Source organism: Pogonomyrmex barbatus, unplaced genomic scaffold (assembly GCF_055798465.1).
Source record: "Pogonomyrmex barbatus isolate J1 unplaced genomic scaffold, ASM5579846v1 scaffold8, whole genome shotgun sequence".
Taxonomy (NCBI): Eukaryota; Metazoa; Arthropoda; class Insecta; order Hymenoptera; family Formicidae; genus Pogonomyrmex; species Pogonomyrmex barbatus.
The window spans coordinates 5,908,686-5,930,867 of NW_028297182.1; the positions used below are offsets into that span (position 1 = coordinate 5,908,686).

Here is a 22,182-nt window from a genome sequence, read left to right on the forward strand (position 1 = left end):
TAAATATGCATGAACGCTACTTGTAACATGTTTTTTTTCTAATTTTATGATTTGACATTTAGAAGATGCGATAAACAATCGTCTATAACTATATGAATAGTGAGATTGAACAGTGCAAGTGCGTTACGACGGAACATACGTATTTAAAAATGCAATTCGACGTCGTGCAAGTTGACATTACGAACAATAATGTGAGGTACAGTTTGGACAAAAAAATTTTGTTGCAATTTTTCACATCGTAAAATGCCGCAGTACGACGACAGCTTTCTCGATTCGCCGAGATTTCGGCGGCGAACCCGCAGCTATACAGTGCAAAAACAGTTTATGTCGAAATCGAAGTCTTTTCACATCACGGCCACACCTTTGCTGCTGGCCGTAACCAATCACGCCAGAAGTCTTTCCGGTTCCTTATCGACCTGCAATTTAAAAGGTAATTTTGTTAAAAAATTCAGGTTAAGGACGCGAGATGATTTTACATTTTGTGTCAATGCTCGTATGTTAACAGTAAAAAAAAAATGCAAAGACTTTGAAAAGTCATTTCCTATTAGCTATATGCTATTTGTCTTTTTATATTTTGCACGAACTTGGGCTACTTATTTCTACATTGATGTTATTTTATGCTGATTTTTAATAGTTTTTGCTAAAAAACTTAGCTAAAATCAATTATACATGATTGTCACATCTTAATAAATAGATTTTAAGAATAATTTCAGATTGTGCAATTTTAATGTAAAAACTTAAATTGTGCAATTTAAATTGTGACATTTTTTACAATAATTTAACTCTTTTATTTATCCAATTGATACAATTGCTTCCTTGTTTATTGAAAATCTGGAAAAATAATAAACTAATTTATATAAATGATTTCCAGATAAATGAAATGGTGTATTTAATTTCCCAAACTGTTATTAAAAATAAATAATTCGTATGCAACAATTAGAATTATTTGTTATTAGTCATATATGCAAATTGGACTACAAATTAGTATTAATAGGCATAATTTAATTTGTATTAATAGGTATAATTTCTCGTATTAAATTATTATAGATATTAACCAAATTGAAATAAATTTCCTCTCGTCGGTACGGATTTAAATATTTTCTTTCCAAAATGCTCTCTCTGATGAAACGGAATTAATTATTCTAGGCAACTAACTCTAATGAGCCTACAAAACGATTATGACGCAGATTATATGCACTAATTCATATATCCATTTATAATGCGAAAAGCGAAATTTCGGGAATGTATGTACTTTGCAAAATGTTAAATATTTCATAGTAACGAGACCGTCCAACGAACAGGTTTGGTGTTTCTTTTAATAGCATATTTGATGGCGAATTGATAGATAGTTGTATAATTTCAAATCAAAATATGATTATTTCTTGCAAATAATTAACAATTTAATCTGCATAATCGATTAATTTTTACAATTAATAATGCGATCGTGTTAAATATCAAAAGAAACATAATTATGAAATGTGATTTTATATATATATATATATATATATATATATATATATATATAAAATATATAAATATATATTTAAAAAAATATATATATATTTTTTTTTTCTACGAATTATTGATTTACGAGATTCGCAGATATCGGAGAGATATCATAAAACTATCTTTTGTATTAATCTCTCTATCGTAATATACGATGGTGTAATGCGTAATGTCATTTGCAATTAATAGATAATGTCATGCGGTTATTTTGTTCTAGTAATTAGTATGCGCTATCGTAATTAACTATTTTCCACATGTAAAGAATTGTATAAGCACAAATGAATCTGAGAGGAGGATGAAGTTTGAGAGGCATCGACGACAGACAAGAGCAATTATATAAATTATTATTTTTTATCTCTGTCATTTGTGATGATCATTATTTGTAATTGCTTTATCTACAGGTAACAATGATTCTTCAAAATATCAATTATTTTGGACATTGTTATAATTTACATATATTTTTATCTTATAATAAAATGTAATTTTATCACAATCTTAACTTCGTTATTGTGCGTTATATCGATAAATGACTATTTTATTAATTGTAAGATGGAAGTAATGGATTTGCATGAAAATAATATTAAATAATGCGCGTAAATATATTTATTATAAATTATAAACATAAAAATATTAATAAATATAAAGTTTTATAAAAATTTATTATCTTGGAATAAATGGCTTAAAAAAATGGATTATTATAAATATATATAATCATAAAATTGAAATTATTTCTTATGTATGAATTGTGAATCATAAATAAGTTTTTTAGAAAATGAAATTAAGAACATTACGAAATAAATAATTATATTTGATTAATGTTTTATCTTGAATTCTTATTATTAAAATAGATTAGATAAATGGATGAATTAATGAATTGTATATGTTGGAATTATTATTGCGCAAATAATTAATGAAAATTAAAAGAGAGGAAATTAGAAGAAATTCAATGATATCATAAAATAAATGATTTAAATTTATAAAATAAGAAATTTTTATTTAAATTCTTTTATAGCTTTATTACAGCTAATGTATAATTAAGATTGAAACAAGATATTTACGTACACTTTATAATTAGGTGAAATAAAAATAAATTATCTATAAAATGTTGTATGGAAAAGATGTTAATTTAGTGGTTAATTTAGATGCTAATTTTTTTTTTCCCCTAAATATGTCTTGAATATAATCTGACATTTATATTCGATCTTTTGTTTTTAAATAGATTCGTATAAAAAAAGAATATTTATAGATCTTTTAAAATAAATTTTATATATATTGCAAAGTTTTTTACAACATTGTATAATTTGATAAATTTCACGGAAGTATAAATATTTTTTATCTTTCCGTTTTTTAATTATTTTTTCCAATTGATTTGTAAACAAAATGAATTTTTTCCATTTCTGTATAAAATATTATTATAAATATTGTTAATATTTTACTTGATACGAGATTTTTTTATATTAGATTTCTATAAAGATTATAAAGGATTTTAAAAAACTTACCAACAATATGTATACATATTTATACAAGTTATCATTTTGTCATTCCGATAATTCGCTATTTCTATGTTATCTCGAACTTTACATTTGGCTATTATTTTCCATTTTTTTTACCTCGCGCGTATTTAATCAGTCGCGAATATTTTTTTATGATAATTACAACATACCGCATATTGAGTTGAAATTTACTTCACAATCAAGTCGATGTTATATCTTGGGATAAAATGATTCGTTTATTCCGCCAGATTCTATTCGTTCGCAACTTCGTCTAGTCTCGTTCGTTCATTCCGCCCGCTGTACGCAATCTACGTAATTTGAATTTAAATTATTGCATTCTCTTATAAAATACGCTACGATCAACGTCGTGCGCGTTAAACCTTATGTGCGCGGGGCAACGAAGGCATCTCGACGGATAATTACTAGTTCGCGCTGTCAATCATATTAAGCACCGCATGCCCATCACAGGTACACCACCTCCGACCATTAGCGTTGTCGTCGTTATTACGCGCGACGTCTCCCTCGCAATATACACACAACGGATACACCACCCGGTGATTTCCCCCTAGACTCGAGGCGCGGGCAAATTGCTACGTTCGCTGTCTCACGCGTGCGTCGCCCCGCGTCTCGCGCTCGCGGAACATTCTCGCAAAATACTCTCGACTCGCTAAGTTAATGGACGAAATGATTTTCACCCACGCGGGGGGAGGGGGGGGGGTGAAGCGTAAATTGCGAACGATTAGAGCGTAATGACGTGGGGTCTTAATGACAGGCTTGAAAGAAAATCGACGTTATATTGAGACGTTAGCGTCTGGCTGATGAGATACGCATGACGCGATCGATTATCTAAAGGCGTAATACGTTACGAGCTGATGACTTGAGAGGCGAGGTAACGCATTTAGCCTGATTTTTTTTTTAACCTGATATTTTCTTTTTAAACTGCATTTTCTTTTTTAACCCGATGTATTTTATGGCGATTTTTTTTTTTTTTTTTTTTTCCTTTATGATTTGTTGGAGAGTTACTCGATTGACGCACTTGAGTCATTTATTCGTTTCTCCAATTATATCGGGGGGTTCAAACTCGGGGTTCATGAATAGTCATGTTCGCCAATTGTTTTTCAAGAAACAGCATATGAAGGATATTTTCGCTTCAATGGATCGCAGAAATAGAATCTTGGCACTGGCACATGGATTTTCATATGGTGGCATACATTTGTTATGAATTTCGCGGCAACATCATCGTTTTATTAATCTTGTATTTTACCGATTTTATATTTTTAGAAAAGTTGTGTAGTATTAAGTTACGAGCTTTAATAATTGTTATTTTTGAAACAAATTTGATTTCAAATCTATTTAACTTTTGATAAATTTAAATAATTTAAGATATTACATGTAAAAATCAGGAAGAATTGGAAACAAATAATGTTTGACAAGATAAAAAAAGATTTATATAAGCTTAAAAAAAGCAGATACAGCAATATTACAGTTTGCTAAACTTTCTTACTCTTTCAAGATTAGCTTCTAGGATAATAAAGTCTTCGATCCAAATAGTTTCGAAAGTATTCATTCCCATTACACTTTTCGCGATGACAAACAAGTTATCCCTTATGAATATAATCAAGAATTTGGGTTCTAAAGAAACTTGCCCGTACATGATGCGAGCTCTAATATAATCTTCTTAATCGCTCAAAAATTATTCATTATAAAATAAAATTATCATAATCATTCAAATTCTCTATTGCAAATAATATAATTTATAATAGAAAAAATTTAATGTACTCTGTAATTTTATCTGCTCTTTTTTTACTTAATAAATTTAATACTCGATGTTACTTTAACATCATATCATATATAAAAGCGCCTCTTCTAACTTTTGCGACTAAATATAAACATAATTTTTATGTGTCTATGCTCGCATTATTGAACTCGCCGAATTTTAAATTAAAAAAATGCTTTTTAAGATTTATGATTTCAATCGAAATGATTTCAATCGCGTGAAATTTACTTTCGTCGGTCAATGTCACATGCAGGTTGAACTGCTAGATCACGAGAAGCCCTCATCATTTGATGCAAAACGTCACTACCATATAACAGAATGTTTGTGTAACCGAAATTTATACATGTATACACATGTATGTACACACACGCGTGCATGTGCTTTATATATAATGTGTATATACATATATATATATATATATATACATACAGTATATGTATATATATATATATATATATATATATATATATATATGCAATTATATATGCGTTTCACATTAAATGATAAGATCCCACATCCCACGATTTGGCAGACCGCCGCACTGGTCACTCTCTGCTAATGCCTCCGGTTCTGTCAACCCGCGAGCAATATCCGGGAGAGATCGGTTGTCATGGTACTTTGGGATGGCTTTTGATATCAGAAATTCACTGGATAAATTTACCGGTTCATATATAAATGGCATGCAGCATCATTATTGTCATCGCGCCGTAGTGGTAGCCGCATGTGCGTGTAAATCGGCGTTAATAAACACGAAACGGAACGACAGACGTAATTGCTGGCGAAATAAATTTCGTCAGTGTCATGCTGGAAATTAAACCGGACGAACGGAATTTGTTCGATCAATGACATTGCGAATTCGCAATTTCGACAACGAGCGATTCTTCGTGATATATTAACGTGACATAAATCCATGATTCGCACGATTGTATTGTAGTTTGCACAAGAGATATGAGAATATTATCACTATTATTTTATCTATGTTCGACAAGATATTGTTGAATATTTGAGATCATATGATCTGACCACATGTAAAACATATATTTCAAAAAAATTGCACAAGCACTATTCGTGTGAAATTTGCATTTAATTTTTACGACTATTTGAATTTGAAATTGTATGTGCATAAATGGTTTTGAAAAATATAAGTATATTATCTTTTTTTATATAATTTAATTTTTTAGAATAATTTAATTAAGATGATCTTATTAGAAAAAAATCTAAAATAATATTAATTTAAAAAGTTGCAAGATTATGAAATGTTTACAATTAGATTTTCTGAACGTAAAAGCTAAATACTCACTAAGTACGTTTTGCTTCATCACGAAATAAATCTGATGGTCTCGCTCTTTTAAACTTTCGTCCAGTGCATTTCTAATTCTTTGTTATTAAGTCTTTATGCTCAGCAAATCCATATTCATGAAGAAAAAGAAGAACTGTTTTTGAAGTAGTATGCGAGAGGCTCTTCCATAATATCCGGTAAAACCCTCCCTTATAATAAATACACTCTCGACGAAAGTCCCGGAGTGGTTTAATCCGTGTCCCAGAAGCTTCGCGTAGGATTGCTAGAAGCATCCTGGAGGATTTTCATGAATAATAATTTCTTGCCGAAACGCGACGTCGATATAAATGTCATAACCAGTCTTCTTATATTGAATGTGTAAGAATAATTACTTACATGTGTCTAGATTCATTTTTCAAAATTTTATATATATATATATATATTTTTATATATATATATATATATATATATATATATATTTTAATATAGATTTAAATATATATATATTTAAATAACAAAAATAATTTTTCGTATTTAGTTAAGCGCGTCTTGGTATTGGTATTTTTACCTCTATCTCTAAATCTCACTTACGTGCAAGGTGTAACTACATTGCATGAGAAGTTTCAGTTACAGTTGGTCGCATGTACGAACAACCTATTTCTTGTTTGCTTATTCGGTTATGTGTTTAGATAAATCAAATCTCGCGGATACAGATCGGCGCTTAATGGCGCCAATTGGAGATATAGCAGCACAGGCCTGTTTTACGAGGGTGTCCCGACAGCCGGAGGGTGTAAACCGCCACTTAATCAAGACGTTACACGAGAGTTTCCTCTTGGTAGAGGACCCTCGGGCGACTCTTCCTCGTAGGGTCGGTCACCCTTTTTGGTCACATCGAGTCTCTGTGGACAAAAGCTTTCGGAAACTATTCGCAAATAAGTGATTACCTTTGTGTTTACGTGACATAAATCTCTTTTTAACACGCACAACACATAGCTGCAAAATTATTGCGTATGTTTAAAAAACTGTTTTTTCTGTTATATATTCGATAACGGACAGTGTTTTGTATTTTCCAGGATATATCACTCGAGATGTAGTCTCACAAAACAATAACAAGTTCACGCACATGACATATAAAGAACTTTTTCCACTAGTTTAATATTATTTATAATAAAAATATCGAAGTATCAAACTCTTCAGCAACACCGACCACATATTGTTTTTTGTTAAATTCTGATAACAATTCGTTAACAAAAAAGTGAACAATATTCCCCACAATATTTTTATTTCTTTTTATTTTTTTTGTTTGATTGTTATAGATTTAAATTTAATTAAATATAAACTTAATATAAAAAAATTAAATTACTCTTTTTTTTATTTTTCAAAATTCGCCTCTGAAGAGACTAATATTTGTTTGAATAAATGAAAATAAAAAATTTTCTGCGACTTGAATTTTGAGTTTAAATAGACAATACAATCTTTTTTTAATTATTTTTATTTATTTTAAATATTATTTAAAATAAAAATGTAATAATAGATTACTGAAATATTGGTATTAATTAAGTAAAATATGATACTTTTAGAATTAGAATTTATTTTATGAATAATTATGAAACATGATGATAATTCATTTAATAATATAACATAATTCATAACATTTTTGAAAGGAAAGAATTTTAAATTGGACAATTTAATTGCGTAATCCATACATGCAAATTTTTTACATTATATCCTATATCAATGTCGCATAAATTTTGTCATATCATAAGATGATGTTTTGGGGTAAACATCAGTGTGACTCTGTATGATTAAAGATTATAATTTTTAAGTATCTTCGATCAAGCAAACACGAAATTATACACGAATAATTTCTATTGTAATTTACACACGGAAGAGAATTTCGTTTTTGGAATGCAGTTTAATTGCTGATCCGATAAACACGGAACGGGGAGGGTGTCCAACGACGAGATAAATGCGCACAGGGGGAATTATTTACTCTCCGTGTTTATATTAACTTCCGCCACAGTTCCATATGGGGAATTTTCAACAACGGATAAAGAGTTGGGTACTGCTGTTAACAACAACCACACGGTGTATATACAATGTAAGTTGCTTGTAGAAACATGTAGCGACGTTGTTATTTGCGGAGGAAAACCAGGTTCAATAATGATATTTAGACGTCACGGATTTATGCGTTGAATTATATAAAGCCGTAAACGAGAGATGCTTTCATACGAGGCTTTTTATAACATTTAATTCCAGATTTAATTTAAATTTTCAGCAGACAATTATACATATTTTATTGACAATGGTATATAATATTTTACTTTTGTTTCGTGAATGAAGTATCATTAGTAAGCTAATGGAGAGCATAAAGCGAATAAATAAACGCGATAATTTTCTTAGGAAGTCAATTATAAATGAATAATAAAAGGTTAAAAATTAAAAAATTCTCTTATGGCCCGTTTCACTAATGCTAACTTTAATTTCAACTTTAACTTTAAAACGGTCTCGCTTTCTCGCGCGGTCAGTCGGTTACCAGATAGGGAAGTGAGGAGACGTTGGAGACAGAATTTTGGTGTAGAGAGTTAGATCGAAATTATATTATAACAATAGTTTATTGAAATAAAGAAAGAAATAACAATGTATAGTGCCGGATGGAAATGCACAAATAGCCGAAAGGAACGCGAATAGAATTGGCCGTGAACGGGCGAGACGGTGATCGGCGCGTGTTTACAGTTTTTATGCGGATGAGGTCGCTGCGCGTAACTCGGTGACGCGGGGCGCGCGTGGTGGGCGGCGGTGTCGCACGTGTTGTCGAGGATCTTTAATTTTCGGGCGATTTAAATCCACGTATGCGTGTTATGAAACGCGCGGGCGTTGCCTTCGTCGCGAGGGTGGAATTTCCGCGTGAGGATTTCTGACCGCTTGGGGGATCGGGAAACGGGGGTGCCCGTTCCCTATCGAGTGTACTCGGCTGACGGGGGATGTGCCCCTTGTGTGTATAAAGAATGCCGAGTGAACTCGGCCAGCCGGGCAGAGCCCCAGCTGTGGCGGAAGGTGTCTTTGCCGAGTGTGCTCGGCCGACCGGGGTGTACCCCGGTGCTCGGAATCGGTCGGACGGGAGTGCGGTGATATCGGGGGACATCCCGATATACGGCGGCAGAATTCGAAGACGGCGGAATCGGCCTCGATGCGCTGGGGAGACCCCAGCAGCTCTCGGCTTGCCGTGAAAGGTTTCGAAGACGGTTTTCAGCCAGGCCGACTGGCGAACTTGGCGCGTTGGGGAGAGCCCCAACAGATCTCAGGCTTGCTACCAGAATCGGTTCGGATACTCGCTTTTCTCGAGACGTGCTCTTCTCAGAAGGCGAGCGCGGAACAGGATGATTTTCTGTGGAGAACCTTTTTATACTCGAGATCTTGGTATTTTTCGATCGGATCGGTCGGATTGATCGATCTCCACAGGGGCGGAGAAAAAGGATCGGATATAATTGGTTTTTTGAGATGATAAGGAATCGGAGCGGGGATGTGAAAGAGTAGGAAGAGGAGTTCAGTGGTGAGGTAACAGCGGGGCGCGGGGTCGGTGCGGCGCAGGGGGCGCGTTAGCGCTCGCCGGTACGGTGCGTGGTGCGGTGCGAAGAGCGTTAGCGCTTGAAGGCGCGGCGTGTCGTGCGGCGCGGGGGGAACACCAAGAACACCGTCGTGTTCTTTACGCGGTATTCCCTCGCTATATTCTCCGACGCTTCGAAGTTCGCGAAATGATTGAGATTAAAAAAATAGGCATAAACGCCTTTTGCGGCCACTGCCGCACTCCGCCTGCTGGTCGGCGTTCCCCGACGGATGGTCGATCGGGGGAGAAACGGAGCGGAGGGATGCGAACTTTAGTCTAATTCAGTCCCTTGTCTCCCGGTAGTGTAGTTCTACTTCTGGAAAGAGACGAACAGCCAGTTAAATTAAGGTTAAAGTTAACCAACCTGGATGAAAACGGCTATTAGAGACAAAAAAAAAAGAAAGTGAAGAAAGTGAAGAAGAGAAGAAGTAGCAAAAAGAAGAGATGAGACTCCAGAAATTTGTGTCTCTTAAGCTGGCAGAATGCGATAGACCTCGGCTACTTGCCCGGCATTTGAACGACTTCTCCTTTCCTAACGATATGATAAAACTTGGCATACTTGTCGAGGGTTAATGCAACCCCGTGGCATTTGGCGGGCGTGTCTCGAACTGCCACTCATAAATTAACCAAGACGATAGTATCTTCTTAAGTACCTTCCGATAAAATGATAGCAGGCTGCGCTCGCGCGCGCGCATTCATGAAGAAATCCGCTTCTCCGCGCTTGTGAAAGGGGAGCTTAACGCCATCCTGTCGCACCGATAAATTTTCGAGGAGAAGAGACGAATCTTTCGCTGCGGCAAAGTGCATTCACACGAGTCCCTTCGGGAATGCCTGGCTTAGGGCGCGCCCCGATCGAGACGCGGGGGATGCGGCTTCGACGGGATCACCGTCCCGCCGTCGGAAGAAGAAGGGGGGGTAGTAAAAAAGGCCACGTGTACACGTTATAAGAGCTGAATTCGGATTTTGTATACAGCGGATTGAAGAACGAGACGCATTCGAGAGTTCAAGAAATGCGAAATTCCTCGTCGTGGGACGTGCGACGAGATGGCGGAGGAAGGTACGACGAAAATAAATGGGAAAGGAGCTGCTCCCTCGCTATTCCTACCCGGCATTTTCTCTTCTCTTACCTTTTTCTCTTTCCTTCGTCGTCCCGCGTATCTTCCGCCGTTCGCCTTTCTTTCCGGTCCGGTTCTCTCCGCCGTCTTTTTCTTCGCGCACACTCTCCTACGCGTTCCTCCTCCTCCTCTTTCTCCTCCTCCTCTTTCTCCTCCTCCTCTTTCTCCTCCTCCTCTTTCTCCTCCTCTTATTCCTCCTCCTCCTCCTCCTCCTCCTCGCTGGTCGATCCTCATTCGTGCGAGAACTTCCGCTCAAGTGAACCTCTGGGAGAACGGATGCAGAACGCGATATAGACGCTGATAGAGCGAAAGACACGAAGTAGGGAAAGAACTTTCCATCCACAACAAAAACTCTTCGCATTCATATAATATAACAGACAACATTCTCGAGTCTCGATTTTCCGAATGCTCTTTCGCGGCGGCGAAGTGCCCGATGCAACAGTTGCGAAACGGAAAAACTGCATCGATCGATTTTCAAAACGGGCAATACGTCGCTGTTGAATTGGGGAACTTGTTTACTGAGAGAAAGCAACGAAGACCGATAGCCTAATTCTTCGTAACAAGACGTGAAAAAGTACGTTGCTATTTGAATTTGCGGTTTCGGAAAGAATCGCCTTATTCCTCGGTGAGGAATATACGACGAGAGCTATTAGTAGGAATGCGAAAAAAATGGCATCTCATTAGTGCGGTATCCTGTTGGACGCTAATGAGATTAATTATCGCGTCGTAGACAATATGTCGCGCGTATCACGAGAACGTGACGGGATTTAAGCGATCGGTTCATCAATAATCTTCTGTCTCTGCTAGCAAGTCGCTTTCAGAGGCGCTTGAATCATTTACATCTTCTTGCATCATGTATTATTTCATCATGCATGATTTCGTTCGGAAATAATTGTAGAATTGTAGAATTACGTTATTGCTAAAAAAAAAATTTTAGCTTGTAATGTTTACGTTGTTTTATTATATGTTATTATTAAGGACCTGTTGATGAAAATTATTCCGATGTCGAACGAGTAAAGCTGATCACTTTGCAAATTAAGTTTTTAACTTAAGTAATTAATAAGAAAATTGTTATCGACCTTTAAACATTTTATCGTGATCTGCGAATAGTTAAATTGAAAGCACTTCGAGTATTTTGAAAATAAATTTACCGGAGAAATTGCATTATACACGCGCGCGCGCGCGTATCTTTCCAAAAGTTCTAAGACCACGAGTTTAAAACAGCCGGAAATCTAGGAGAAACTTATTAAATTAGAATGCATTTGGTGGGATTTAACGAGAGTGCTTTTAAAGTTCGTTCCGATAAACAGTTTACATTTTGAAGTTCACGTTCAACGGTTGGTTTTTATCGTCCGAGCGGATTGAAAATTTTCCATGACAACGTCCACGGGCTTTGCCCGTCGGCCAGCCAACCGGCTTTGCCTGTTCGTTTATGCAAATGGAAATGTTAATTCGAATCAATCAGATCTGTTTTCTCGGCGCGCCGCTCGTGCGAACGACGCGCCGCATCCGGCGTTTAAACGTGACTGCAATTCGAAGTCGCTTCGTTACAAATTTCCTATAATCAAATGGATGCCACGGTTTATCGGGGAATCGATATAGCACGGGGGCATAGCTCGCATTCGCACGTGCATGGCGATATTTATCCGCCGCGCACAATTCTCGGCCCCGGATAAAATATCGCCGCTGATTCCCTCCCCTCCCTTCCCCTCCTTCGGAGTCGTATCGCATCGGTGAGTATCGAGCCCTCGCTCGTACCATTTGTACGGTTATCGGTAATGACAGTGACCCCAAAATTGCGGACCGTTTGCATGATTTGCATAATTTGCACGATTCGCCTATCGCCGTTACGCGCCGGCTATTATGATCCACCGTGAGATGAAATCTCCCTCGGCAAAGACCACGCGTTTTCTTCGATGGAATTTCTATTTATATATCGGATTTTCTTTGTTGCAAACAATTTTAATTTCAATTTTAATTCTAAAATTCACGAGATGCCAATGCGATTCTCATTGCATCGCCCACGCGTTACGTTTGCGACTTGAATTACGATACGACTGTTGTAAGGGCGAAAATTGGGCAGAAAATTTATTTAATTCAATTTTCATCGTGAGATTGTCTCGAAATTTGCGGCGTGTACCACCGTGGGAGATTGCGGAATTCTGGATTATATCGCGCATAGTTATGGTTTGTCACTCGCGGGGTAAATGGGATAGAACGTACACGGTAGCCGGTAGATGCGGTGGACGCGCGATTTCCGGGCGTAGCTGCGTGTCGTGCTGATAAAGCGCCGTTCGTCCACTTGGAAGAACTCGCTAATTACGGCGGTGTACACAACGGTGTGCATAGTGCAACAGCCAGATGCAATTTCAGGGACCGTGATGGCGACGGCGACGATACTATTGCACGCGGAAATGAGCGGCAGCAGCGAGAGAATGCCGTTGTCGCACATCCTGTAATACCGGAGACGCCCCTGTGTATTCTCCAAAGGGTACTAACATCGGTTAGCTTTCTCTTTTTACGCGTAGTGCATTTGTCACGGATGTCCAACTTATACAGGATGTTTCAAAAGTGAAGGGTCAATCGCTCGGGAGAGGTGATTGGGGATCCAAGAATGAGAAAAAAAAAAAAACGTAACGTAAGTCTGAAAATGCGTTGTTTTCGAGTTATCACTATTTTTATGTTGAAATTTCAAATTACTTTGCTTTCGAATTTTTTGATTAAAATTGAAAGAAGAGACGATCCTTATGAGTTTTGTAACGTAATTAAAGTCAAAAAAAGTTGCGGGCTGCTTCAGCATTACTCGGGTGGCACAACTGTGGAGTCCTAATCTCCGCCAAGAGATGCTAAGCGGGTTGTACTTCCAGAGTGCATTCTGTGTAATGCTAAAACAGCTAGCTCGCAGCTTTTATTTGACTTCAATTATGTTATAAAGACTAGACTACCTCTTCTTTTAACTTTGATAAAAAAAAAATTCGAAAACAAAGCAACCTGAAATTTCAACATAAAAATGGCGATAATTCGAAAGCAACGTATTTTCGGATTTATGTTCGTATCAACTTTTCTGTTTTTTTGGGTTCGTCTCTCGAGCGATTGATCTCGACTTACGAAACACCCTGTATACGGTGGCACATGTTAGTCGCGGCCTTCCCGTTTTTCCCTCTCGTTTTATGATGTCCACATACGAGCATACGCGCGATTCCATTGTGCACCGGGAGATCGCGTGCGCGCCGATACAACAGTCGCGTTTGCATGAGACATTGACTGCGTCGTCAAAGATATCATGAATGAATGTTGAAACGCGTGATTACGAAATATAAACCGTCACGCGACATTACGCGAGTTTTATCTGGAGAAGGGAAATACCGTTAAGATAAAAAGTTAGAAAGTGTGCTGTCGACTATAGATTTTCGAATCGACTCGAACGTTATAGATGCATATCACCGTGTTCTATCATTTTAAATATTTATTTAATAAGTACAATTGTGGATATAAAGTACCTAAAGTTTATCATATTTTTACACTTGATATCTAAAAATGAAGACATAATTGGGGCATAATCATGAGTCAAGCAAATATAAGTTTAAGTAGATTTACATTTTTTTACAGAGAAACTGCAATGCGGGTTATATTTAAATTTTCTGTCCTAATTTAGAAAGATATTTTTTTGATATTTTTTTGTTTTATATCTTTTATATCTTTTTATATATTTCTTTCTTTATCAATATTTATCGCGAAATGAACATAAAATTGTTTGTTGTAATAATTGTTTATTTTTTTGATAATATTTTTTTAAAGAAATGTTATATTACCTAAGTAGAAAAATGTATAAAAAAATTGGTTACTCACTAGAAACTGGCTAATTTTTATTCTTTTGAATTTACTGGACAGTAACTATTCAATAACTGAACAGATAATTTTTGTTAGATAATACTGGTCAGCAATTAGCCAGAAATTATCCAGAAACTAACTAGTAGAAACTGACCAGAAAAACTCGGAATTTTCTGACATTTTTTGCCTAGCAATTAGCCAGAAACTAACCAGATTAAGTTGGTCAGTAAATATCAACTTTAAAATTTCTGTCAAGTAAAATTTAGATTTTTCTGGTTGTTATTTTCTAAATAACCAATAACTAGTCAAAAATAGACCATTAATCAGCATTACGGAAAAAAAGTTTCAAAGTAAATATCTTTTCTATAAATGAATAAAGAAAAAGTTAAAAGTTAACAGCTAAGTTTAATATAGTTAAAATTTAAGTTTTAAACTTAAAGGTTAAAGGTTTATAGTTTTCTTTGTTATTTCAAAGTTTAGTTACAAAAAATACGTAAAATACGTAATTTCTACATGCGACTGTAGTTGCTGTATTATGTTGCTGTATTTATCTCACATAGTTACATCTCAGCCCATTGATAATGGCTTTCTCTCGGATGAAATATTCTCTGAAACGTGAGCGGATGCATATCGATATAATGGATTGGTGGATGAAGAGTTCAAGCCCATTTTGCGATATTTTTACGCGGCTGTAAAAGCCAGCGTGATTGTTAATGGCATTGCATTTTCACGCATAAATTACAACATCCAATATTCCAGCGTCGATATAATGATTTTTTTATAAACAATAATTAAAAGCTGGATTAATGTGATTAATATTGATTTTATTCACAAATTCCAAAGAACAAACTTGTTGTAAAATAATGGGATGTGTAATGTATCGTTAATGTGTATAATTTACAGTTAATGAATGTAAATATAAATATAATTTTTATAACATTCGCATAGTTATATGTCGTTGTTAAATTACTTGTGGCTACTGATGTGTTCTTTTAGATATTCATAATTATAAAGCTTTTGTCTTTTTATTACAATATATATTATAATTGTAATTTTCAATTAAAACATTTTAACTCGCAATTTATAACATGTCAACATTTTAACGTGATAATAATATCAATATCAAAGAAAATTATAATTTAATTTTTAAAGACTTTGAAATTCAATTAACTATTTTCAAGCGTTTGATTAGTGATTCTTTTAAAAGAATATTTTCTTTGATCACCGAGACAGTTTATTTTGAGAAAATAACGACGTTGCTACCTTTTAACGCTGATTTCTTGTTTTTTTTTCTTCCCTCGAGCCACCGATTGCCATTCGCAGAATGTTCTGTCTGGTAATGCAACTGGTTATTGTTTTCCGGAAATGAACTACGTTGAAGTGCAATACATGTATCCAGTCCGATGCAATCCAATCTAGTTGATATCGTCCCTCGTATCTGGCATGAGGCATCCACCAATGGTATCGATTTTAGAAGTATCCTCGAGGTACTCCAGACATTCTCTAATTAACGATAGCCAACGGCTGGCCATTTTAAGATACTGCTAATACAAAAGCCCTCGACGAAAGCTCTCGCGTAGATTATTTCTGCCTTCCACGCAACAATAATGCACCCTTTCTTGTCCTTACCTCAATATGTAAACTTCACTGTAATGTATTCCTTGCGTATATATTCTTGCGCTGCGTGTTAAAACGCCAGGTGATTTATTATTCGAAACATTTGAATATATATATATATATATATACGGAGGGAGATGACGGGAAAAGATTTTAGCAAGGACATTTTCTCACACGTGAAGTATATTAAAGCGACACACCAAGACGCGAAGCGCACACATAATAAACTTCCTAAAATTAATGTCGCGTTTTCAAGATTTCGATATAATAAGATAGATCTTTAAGTTTAGCGATAGAAATTTATAATAACAGCCGTCCTAGCTGAATTAAAAATTATTCATGCGTTACTTTTAAATTCTTTAATTTTACGGAATATTCGTTCGAATCGCGAACACTCGATTAAATCAGCCGTCGTGGCGCAACTCACGAGAATTGTGAGGTAGTTTCTGGCTTTAACGGTGGCCGCAGATTCAACGGCGGAATGCCCATTGATGTTACTGTACGCCATTTCGAAGCAAGTGAAATCGATGACTTCCTTCGGGTCTGAACTCTTTCGCTCGACGATAATGTCCGTTTTCCCAGCCGACTCGATTAAGTCGTCGGTCGGGAGCCCCCAGCATCCATCGTTGTAAATTTCTTTTCCGTTCCAATTGTTTCATTTCCCCGGGGGGGTAACGTTTCTAAGAAGTATCGGAAATTAGGAGGGCGACGTAATCATTTTACGGCATGATGTTTAAGGATAACGTGAAACGGAAGATGCGATACGGAAATATAATCGAGTACGCTTGGGATTTCCCATGTTCGCGGATTATTACATGGGCCATTTGGCCCGGCTTAAACAAATGTATATCGTATCATGAATATGCGCATATATATCTTCACGGGCAATCGGGCAATATATCTCTAACCACATTACAAATCGATGGGGGCACTCTATTGTTATTGCCCCCGCCTCCCCCCCCCCCTCCGTTATTAGCGATTTCTTCTTATTTCCTCGAGACGGGAGAATCCACATACGCGAAAGCGGGACATTAATCACAAACCTCTGGCTGGCTCTCAGAAAGAAATACAGGCTGCGCTACGATCGATCCAGCGCGCTCATTTATTATCGTTACTCAGAAATTGCGCCAGACTGCTATGGAGTAGTACAGAAAGATTGCAAGTCCCTTAGCTTTTACGCTTCGTCTTCGCAGGTGTTTCGCTAACAGCAAAATGTACTTTATTCGCGCGGTTAACAACGCCGATTTTGCGATGGAGAAAAACCCAGTTCGGCATGAAGAAGAAACGCGAACGTCTCCCTTTAAATGTTTGCTCATGAATAAACAATCGTTTGGTGTCATCTCGATGCTCGTGCTATTGACTTGGGGAGTGCTATCGTTTCGATTTGCAAATTGAAAGTCATGGAAATTGTGATCGAATAAAATTCTCTCAAGTCGTCTTTCAAGTCGTCTTTCTTCAGTTTTGTTGCGCGCTCACTTCCGCGCGAAGGCGCTCCGTTAAATCGCAAACAAGCATCTTATCGAAAATTGTATATTTATATATAATTATTAAACAACGCTTACGTATATATAAAGAATATATTACGTAGTAATTTGGCGCGGCTCGTGCGTTATGTATGAAAATATCTCTACATATTATGCTAATTCGTCATGTATTAACATGATAAATTGATCAAAATGCAAATTCGTCATGCTAAATTCATAAGCTATGCTTCTCCGTGTTGAAAATTGCAATAATCACATTCTTTACAATGAATATTTATTTAATATATTGTACAAGCACGTTATTCTTAATGAAATAATTGTTAATGTTTAATTAAATAAAAAAATACGGTTTATGCATCGAATATAAAGTGCATAAAATACCATTTTATGTATTTCTGCTGGCGTGTAATTGCGACATCTGATTTTTTTTTTTCTCTCTTTGATCATTTATGCACGTTGCGCTCGAGCGACTTCGAGCTTTATCTTGTTTCAAGCCGACGAAAGTTTTGACGTGACAAGGCTTCGAAAACTATATCGATATATCTTCTCACCGTCTTATCGACTCGCAGCCGAACACGATAGTCGCCGAGAAGAATCTTTGTATTCGTGAGGGAGAAAGGAGGATCTGGAGGAAAAGAAGAAAGACGCAAGATATCGCCTTACGTCGCGCTTTTATCGGAAACGGATAATATCGCCTGTGATATACATCAATAAAAGCTAGAATAGGCTCATAGTTTCTTTTAATATATATATATATATATATATATATATATATATATATATATTTTTTTTTTTTCCTGTCGATTTTCTATTTTTCTTTTCTTCGACCGATCTTTTTCGATGTTCATTACACCAATTTACCGCGACATTTTTCTCCCCACGATGATACGCGAAATTTTATTTCTGTAAACTTGACAATTTTTTTCCGGTTCGAATTCCTGATCGCTCGTATTTTAAGTCCGTTTTATCTTTTTGATCGACGATAGGAAAAAAATATTTTCTGTTGTCGAGAGAGAGAGAAAGAGAGAGAGGGGAGGGGGGGAGGTAGGAAGAGGGAGCAGAAAAAGAGAGAAAGATTTCATTCCTTTTCTTTTTTTATTTTTTTTTCCAGCAGACACTAAAAATGGCAAAATACCGTTCGCACGAGCCTTTTCTGCCTTTTTAATGGCAAAATGCCGCTTAGGCGGCGGAAGGTGGAATAAGTGGAAATTAAATCCCAGTTATTTCTACGCGACGTCATAGGGGTTGATCGAGAGATACTCGCAAACAACGGAGATCAATGCCGGAGAGAGCAATCAATAATAATATCCCGCTGTCCCTCGGAATAATAAAACGCTTAACGCGCAGCCGGTGTTCTGCAACTGTCCTATCGGTCTTATTGTTAGAACCAGCCGGGACGCATTGTTCGAACTTTTTCGATTAAAACTTTCACGGTGTCGGTTCTCTTTTTCTCTCCTCGCGCTGCGAAATGCAGCCGAACGATCATTTACGTTCTTCCTGTCTTCGAAGGTAAATCGTACAGCTTCGTTTGAAACAAAAATGTCAGATTGAAGATTCTTTTTACATAGGTACGTTAATATCCGTGCGAAAGCATCGGGATGAAATTTGCAGAATTTAATCATCGAGCGGAACAAATGTTTCGACGATTTTCTACCTCGGTCCAATGAATTATTTATCAAAGCAAAATTGTATGTTAATACACGTCGTACATATCGTATCTTTCGTATATTATTTGAAAAAATTTATTTATAATATAGATGTTTTAATTTAAAAAAAAAAAAATGAAGGGTAAAGTGTAAATTCTGTTTTTAATTTTTGATATTTAGAAAATATTAATCTCTTCATTTTTATTTTAATTATTAAAAATTATTTTATTTTATGTATGAAATATTGCATGTACTAATGCTTTTAAATATTGAATAATAATATTGATGATTATTATCCAAGGTCGGATTACCTGATAAAATTCGATTCGACCGGATAAATGGAGAGATACTTTATTACGAAAGGTGCACCGCGCGCTCGGTCGAAATGAATCCACGAAGAATATTACAGAAAATGAAGAAAATCATAAATTCTAGTCTTACGTTTTCTCTAGGTTTCTCTCTTCCTATGTCATCGTTATTTAATATAATTCTCAATAAACTACCACTTTCCGACAATTTAAGAGTTTAATATCAATTATATGAGTATATTATATGAGACGGGTAGTAATAAGTCAGAGTGGATTTATTACTTCCCGGTTCTTATCACTGCAAATCACTCTTTTTGAGATTATATACGCTTAAAGCATATAAGATTTTGATTATCTTCTCGTTTGAGAGAATTTGAGTTATTCTAAAAAAATATATATATATATATTTAATTAATCTGCCTGTCTCGAAATAATTTTAAAAAAAGATGATGTGCTTTCACTATATAAACGAGATGGATTTTACGTAACAAATCGTTTACGAAATCACCCAATCGCCCAAATGCAGGCGAAAATGAAAACCGTGCAGTTACTCGCGCCATTAGCTTTTTATTTACTGTTGCAAGTACGTACGTTTGTTGGCAATGTGTATGTGCGTGTGCGCGCGCGCGCGCGCGCGCGCGCGTGTGTGTGTGTGTGTGTGTGTGTGTAGGGCGGAACCGCACTCTCTCACACATCATTTTACCGTTAATAGCAACCGCGGAAAAAGCGTACCGGACTGCCCCCCATAAAATACGTTTATCACCCCTTAAAGTTGCGGCGCCGCTGCCTTTGTGGGATCCCATTAATACGCAAATTGCAGGCACGAGTTTCTCGCACCTCCCTATACCCAGTTGACATGCGCTATCGGTCGGTTGCTTAATTAAGAGGCAATTTTCCTTTAATACGGAATATCTTGCCTATTTATCGGAGCGTGAATAAAGATTGCGCCAAAATAAAGCAGCCGAAGGCGGGAGAATTTGGTGAATGGTAGGGCAAAGCAGAGCGAAATCAGAATATTGCAAATACGTAGTTTTTAGTTTTTATTAAGATAGAAATAAGATGGAAGATAAATAAAATGGAGACAGATGGAAAAAGAAGTTCAAACTTCCTTTTCAGAAAAGATATAAAAATTGTGAATTTATGATGCTTAATATAACTTATTTTTAAAGTGCAAATATAAATAAGATAAATAATTTTATTAGATAACAATATTATATATATTTTTTGTTCATATTTCTCATAAGGCAACGTAATATTTTTAAAAATTGTGTAGCTATATGATTTATATTCTTCCGACAAACTTCTAACGAATGATATCTCAAATAATTTTATTTCGCCATCAAACTATAAAATTTTATTATCTGACTTCTACAATAAAAAGGCATTTTGGTCATCGTGCTAAAATAAGGAAGGAATGCGTAACGGCAGAGGAAATTTTTCGTTTTTTTGGTCAACTCCACACGGTGCCTCCACCGTCTCAAGAGAAAAGAATAATAGTTCTGGAATTTCATGGTGCATCGCGAGGCTTAAATCAGGAAGAATATAAGCATCGCGTTTTACGATCTTGGCGGGCGCTTGAATTTTTACGATTACGTTGGATTACGAAGCGGTTGGGGAAAAACAGCGTAAAAATATTTGGAGTGGAGAGGAGAGAGAGAGAGATACGTGTGCGAAGGGACGTGTTTTTGTCGTGTCGTGGAACGGACAACAGTGCGGGTGGCCCATCGACCACACGCAATTCGCGAATCGGAATATCGTCCAGCATCGTTGGCTATTATCAACCATTCAATTGTTACTTTGTAGCTCGCGTACGGCTGAGTGCATGTGAATGCAATTTCGAGCACATAACGTCGCGTTGACATAAATTTTTTGTCAAATTTGCGCTCCAAACCTATAAAAGGAGAAACGAGATTTCCTCTAATTTTGTCTGTAACTTCGTGAAATTTTAATTACGGTAATAAAACACGGGCGAACTTCCCGCTTGGAAGTTTGATATTATTTCCTTTCTCATGAGTCTTTTTTAGCAAATATCAGAAATATTATCGTCGAGTTTCTTTACAAAAATATACTTGTATGCATTTTTGCTCGATATCGTCACGCGTATATGCTTCTTGAAAACTCGTTCTTTCGTCCATATATTGCGAGATTTCACAAAAACATTTAAAAACGAGATTATACAGCACAGAAATAATCAGATCCTTTAATGGTCCGATTGAAAAAAGTCTCAGATTTTTTTAATTAAATATGGAAAAATTCCGAAGAAATTTCTCTCTCTTTCTCTTGTGAACATAAAAATTATGAAATCTTATAACTTAATCTTTTCACTAAATAATTTAAATCACATTTGTAATTTACTATTTTTGTAAAAAAAAAATCAATCTAATAATAAAATAATTAATAATAAATTTAAATTACATTAATAAAATATTAAGATAACGTTCATATCATATCTTTCTTATAAAATTACATTTCACATAAGTGATAGACACAAGATATCTGATTTAATAGAAATATCCTGG

General features: G+C 35.8%; 1 protein-coding gene across 9 annotated transcripts in view; it reads left to right on the forward strand.

Moving 5' to 3' along the window:
- The window catches only part of C3G (C3G guanyl-nucleotide exchange factor), a 70,607-nt gene that overhangs the window by 12,337 nt on the left and 36,088 nt on the right, over positions 1-22,182 (forward strand). For 8 of the 9 annotated variants that reach the window (XM_089084078.1, XM_089084079.1, XM_089084084.1 and 5 more), the window contains exon 2: positions 63-430. The exons of the other annotated variant lie outside the window; for it this stretch is intronic. In XM_089084078.1, the coding sequence (XP_088940204.1) occupies positions 244-430 (187 nt within the window). In that variant the 5' untranslated portion in view covers positions 63-243. The remainder of the gene's footprint in view (positions 1-62; positions 431-22,182) is intronic. 9 annotated transcript variants of the gene reach the window in all.